Source organism: Cupressus sempervirens, chromosome 9 (genome assembly GCF_028749045.1).
Source record: "Cupressus sempervirens isolate cs-2001-9-10 chromosome 9, ASM2874904v1, whole genome shotgun sequence".
In the NCBI taxonomy this organism is placed as follows: domain Eukaryota; kingdom Viridiplantae; phylum Streptophyta; class Pinopsida; order Cupressales; family Cupressaceae; genus Cupressus; species Cupressus sempervirens.
In genome coordinates, this window is record NC_143126.1 from 71,800,487 (window position 1) to 71,805,587 (window position 5,101).

Below are 5,101 nucleotides of genomic sequence, written 5' to 3' on the forward strand. Positions count from 1 at the left end.
TATTTTGTTGCATATTTTGGCTTATTATTGCACACTTGTTCAAAGATATGCCATGTATTTTGAAAATTTCCTTTAAATAAGATGAACTTCATTTTTTAAATGCTTGGAATTTCCCCAAATTCCAATTTGAAATTGAATATAGGAGAGCAACTTGATATTTTTGTCATGTTTGAGTCAAACACCTAAGGAATGTTTTTATTTTGTGCATAGTTTTGTTTTTTGTTTGCTTGTTTTGATTTTCTTTTTTTGAAAAGGCTAAGGGTTCTTTCCCAAGAATGTGAGAGCATTTCACACCATTTCACATTCTACCTCTTCATGCAAGTACATCACATCTTTTCACCAACACACATCAAAGCATATCTCATTCATTTTCTAAAACATGCAATTAGATTCATTTGCATTTACATGTAATTTCATCCTTCGAAACTAATTATGTGTTTACATTTTAAGTAGCAATAACATGTAAATTACTTTACATGCAATTACCTCTAGAGAACTTGATTTTGGTAGGAGGTCACACTTTTAAACACTAAGGTCGTCATTTGCACACATCCATATGCATCCCAACTTGCATTCTTGGCCATACCCACAAAAGTCCATCTTTGCCTACATGCAATCCACCCTTGAGATTCCAATTTTGGCCCTTTTCACCCAAATACATAATCTTTCCAGTTCATTTCCAGCCATCATATGTATTTCATATACATCTAATCCTTGATCAATTACCTCCATATAAGACAATTCTTCATGGTTCATGTAAACATTGGTTCATCATTGCTCCACTTTTATATCATTCATGGACCTTCACTTAGCTTTTTATTCTACTCTAGATAATCTTCATTTATTTGTATTATTAATAATTAGTACACTCTTTGTATGATAAAGAATGGTGATAATATAGACTTCACTTTTAGCTATATAACATAAGATACTAATCGATATAATGTTGGTGTACGTAGTGATTATTTATTTTCTACACCACATGATTTGACATTCTTGAGAGTGAGTGAGTGAGTGAGTGAGTGTGTGTGTGTGTGTGTGTGTGTGTGTGAGAGAGAGAGAGAGAGAGAGAGAGAGAGAGAGAGAGAGAGAGAGAGATCATTCCTCAAAAGTCTAGTATTATATATTCAATGAATATTTGTGGTTGAGAAATATTATAGAAATGAAAATATTTTTTTTATAACAAATATTAAAGTAGAATATGTTCATTATTGATTATTATATTAATATTTTTAATTAGAATGAACAATTAAATACACATGTATACATGCATGAACAATAATATAGATATACATAAAATAATTGTAAATATTTCATGAACTAACTTTAATCCTTAAATGACAAAATTCATGACATTTATCTATTCAACTTTGACCTTCAAATATAATGACAATCTCCAATTAAATAAAAAAGGATTATAAATTATAGTTAGATATAATTATTGTTTTTATTTTTACAATCTATCCAAACCTTCTCCTTTTATGTGATTCTTTAAAAAAATCCAAGTTTGTGAATAACATGAATATGAATATATAAAAGAGAACAAATTTAGTTTTAAAATTTTTCAAAAGTCATCTCTAAAAATAAACTTACATCACACCCATGTTAGAAACACATTGAAAATTATAATTTAAATAGTATTTTGACATCCAATATGGTCTATTGACTCTTAATAATCATGACTACAAGAACTAAAAATGCGGAAGCACACCCAATTCGTTAACAAAGGACAAATTTTATTTACTTTACAATTCTCCACAAAAACATTTCTATAAATTCACATAGATATCTATATGCTTAAATGTGAATTATATATTTCATGATCTAATCGTAATTCTTAAATGATAAAATTCATGATATATATCCATTCAACTTTAATCTCCAATTATAATGACAACCTGCACTTAAATAAAGAAGGAAGAAACTATTGTTTATGCTCTTACAATCTATCCAAATCATCTTCATATCTTATATGCGGGCCTTTAAAAAAATAAAAGAATATAGTTAGTGAACACAAATATGAAAATATGGAAGAGGACAAATTTGGTCTTGAAATTTTAGCAGGAGTCATCAAACATACATCACGTTCATGCTAGAAATTATATTGAAAATTGTGAATTGAACAGTGTTTTTACAACGTATACAGTCTGGCGACTCTCCATTGTCGTGACTGCAACTACAAACAAATTTTACTCATTCCGCAATTCTCCGCAAAGATATTCCCGAAGAAATCTTGTTTTGTGGTGCATGTTATTTTTGTTTCTCTGCTTCTGCCAAATTCAGAAAATCGTTTCATCGATGGGCGAAGAAGAAGATATTGTGATTGTAGGAGGCGGCGTTGCAGGGTTAGCCACTGCACTAGCACTCCATAAGTAAGTACTGCTTAACATTTTCATAGAAATTTCCATTAAATTAAACAATTTGTATCTCCATTCAATTCAAGTTTTCAGTTCTTCCAATCTATATTCTCAATTTCTCCCACCATTTTAGGGTTGGATTGAAGAGTCTGATACTTGAGCGCGCCGATTGCCTTCGAACTGCCGGCGCTGCCTTCAATATGTGGCCTAATGCCTGGAAAGCACTCGATGCTTTGGGTGTATCAGATTCTCTTCGCCCATTTTACCCCCAAATCGATGGGTAATTATGTTTTAAAATTCTCATGCTCGTCATTTATTATCCCTTTCATGGGTTGTTTAGATTCAAACTTTTCTGATTTGGGTGTGCAGGATTCGGGGGTTTTCAGTTTGCGCTGGAGTTTGCAAGAATATTAGTCTGAAAAGAGGAGGGAAAGGGTAAGGAAAAGGAAATGTTCTTTATTTTTTTCAACAGTACAGGATAAAACAATCTGGGTTGGTCCCCCTGCATAATATTATAGATTGTGAATAGCAAAAGGTAGCCCTCTAATAGAGATGGATTTTCAAATTGGGAATTGTGGTTAAATTTTTTTTAAAAAAACATTTCCTTTGTTCAGGGTTTCAAATCTGAAACCGGAAGCTCGGTGCATAGAAAGAATGGTACTTCTAGAAGCATTGGCCAAGGAATTGCCTGAAGGCAGCATCAGATTCAACTCCAAAATTGTTTCCCTACAGAGAAACACGCTCTCTCGTTTCACCATTGTAGAACTTGCAGACGGAACATCCCTCGCAGCAAAGGTAGGAATTATTATTTTCATAATAAGAAACTAAAACTTTTCACTCAGATTTTCTGGAAGCTCTCTTTCTTTGAACATAGATTCCTTATTCTGAAGTATGGATTACAGATAGTGATTGGATGTGATGGAGTGTACTCAGTTGTTGCAAGATATATGGGCCTCCCACCAGCAAAATCAGTGGGACGCACTTCCATTAGGGGCATGGTTACATACCCACAAGGCCACCATTTCGAGAAGCTCATGGTACAAGTTTGGGGAAAAGGATTGAGAACAGGGTTCGTCACTTGCACAGACCAAAAAGTTTATTGGTTTCTAACAAGGAAATCACAGCCACGAGGTAGTATTAGTTTTTTCACTTGTGGTTTGAATTTCTTGAGTATATTAACCTAAAAACCTCGCCAGTAAGTTACTAAATTGAAGATGCATCCAAAGACAATGAAACAGTACAAATCCTTTCTCCAAAAAGTATTCCAAAAGTAACCTAATTATCTTTAATCTGCACTTCCATTCACCACAAAAATCTTCCCTCAGCAGTTATTTCATGCTCCATTCCTGTTATAGCATAACTAACTGGGATCTTTAACTACAATTGAACACTGTATTGTGCTGAAGAAACTAATTAACAATTTTTAAAGTTTTTATGGAGGTGTCCTACAAAATATTTGTAGCTATTCGATATGGTAGCACAACCCATCCCTTACAGCTGAACTTCTTCAATTAAGAGCCAAAGACTAAGGAATATCCATTCGGCCAAATTCTCCATCTATTTAAAAGCAATGACTAGATAACCATCTTCAATCAATAAATCTTTTTCAATGATCTGTTTCTATTGATCAAAACTTGCTTGCAATCTGAGTTCCAATTAGTTGTTTTAGATGCAGAGATGTCTGGGGATGCTGAGAATGTTCGAACCATAGCTCTGGAGATGGTTAAGGATTTCCCTGAGCCCATTGCAGAGCTAATAAAGTTGAGCCCAGCAGAGACCATAAACATGGCAGATCTGAAGGTGAGGTGGGTGTGGCCATGGGATTGGGGAAGAGGAATGGAAAGGGGAAAAGGAAGTGTCACCATTGTCGGGGATGCATTGCACCCAATGACACCTGATCTTGGCCAGGGAGCGTGTATGGCTCTAGAGGACGCTGTCCATCTCAGCAGATGCTTAGAACAAGCTATCAAATCTGTAAACATGGTGGAATGGGGAGAGGTTCAGGCGGAAAAGATAGAGTCCTGTTTCAACAAGTACCTGAAGGAGAGAAGATGGAGAGTATCTAGTATTACAAGTGCTGCATTTGTGATAGGGTTTGTACAGGAAGGATCTTCAAAACTTGCACGTTTTGTTCGTGATTGGATTTTCTTCCCTTTGTTCTCTATGAGATTTGTTCTCTACTTTGCAGAATCTTGCCAATAAAGCCCTCTGGCTTTCTTCACCCCCAGCCATGCTACAAATCTCAGCTCTTTCATCAAATTAGAGTTTTTATTCCGTCCCACCTTAGCCATCCATTTTTTATTTTGCACAAAACCAGAAAAAGGTGAGCTTGGTCGTTTCATTCTATGAACTGGAGGAGATGCAGCCCGCTGCCATTAGTTTATTGCAATTTTGAAGACGCTACGGATGGCACATGTGGATGTTTTGTTTGTTGGCAACTGGCTTCACAGTTTCTTATGATTATTTTCACAGGTTCGTAATTGCTAATTAATCTTGCTATAAAATGGTGAATTTATCTTGCTGTAAGATGGCGAATTTTGCACCCTCACGATACTGTGGCAATTCCTCTTTAGATTATTTTTAATAGATGAATTTTACAGGGTGATGCACATATTGTGATGATTTGGAAATTTTAATAGAAATAATTTTTATACTGTTGAACAAGTATGATTAATAAATTTTATTTCTTTTAAAATTTTTATCTAGAAAAGAGGTGAGAAATATTAATACAAATTAATTTCATA

At 34.3% G+C, this 5,101-nt stretch overlaps 1 protein-coding gene across 2 annotated transcripts; it reads left to right on the forward strand.

Moving 5' to 3' along the window:
- Positions 1–2,027: 2,027 nt before the first annotated feature.
- Positions 2,028–4,883, forward strand: LOC149537669 (monooxygenase 2-like). Of its 2 annotated transcripts, none has more exons than XM_089801500.1 (6): positions 2,028–2,372; positions 2,491–2,637; positions 2,727–2,792; positions 2,972–3,152; positions 3,260–3,488; positions 4,018–4,883. In XM_089801500.1, the coding sequence occupies exons 1-6, from the start codon at positions 2,248–2,250 to the stop codon at positions 4,557–4,559; spliced, it is 1,290 nt and encodes a 429-aa protein (XP_089657626.1). In that variant the 5' UTR covers positions 2,028–2,247; the 3' UTR covers positions 4,560–4,883. The 2 variants fall into 2 exon arrangements, with proteins under 2 accessions (XP_089657626.1, XP_089657625.1); XM_089801499.1 differs by having other exon boundaries at positions 2,110–2,372; positions 4,027–4,883.
- The last annotated feature ends 218 nt before the right edge of the window (positions 4,884–5,101 follow it).

What these genes read in the sequence shown, in the direction of transcription:
- LOC149537669 (XM_089801500.1), top strand. Translation starts at nt 2,248, where the DNA reads ATGTTATTTTTGTTTCTCTGCTTCTGCCAAATTCAGAAAATCGTTTCA. An exon ending in CTGAAAAGAGGAGGGAAAGG is followed by an intron (nt 2,793 to 2,971) that starts GTAAGGAAAAGG and finishes TCCTTTGTTCAG; the next exon opens with GGTTTCAAATCTGAAACCGG. An exon ending in GAACATCCCTCGCAGCAAAG is followed by an intron (nt 3,153 to 3,259) that starts GTAGGAATTATT and finishes TATGGATTACAG; the next exon opens with ATAGTGATTGGATGTGATGG.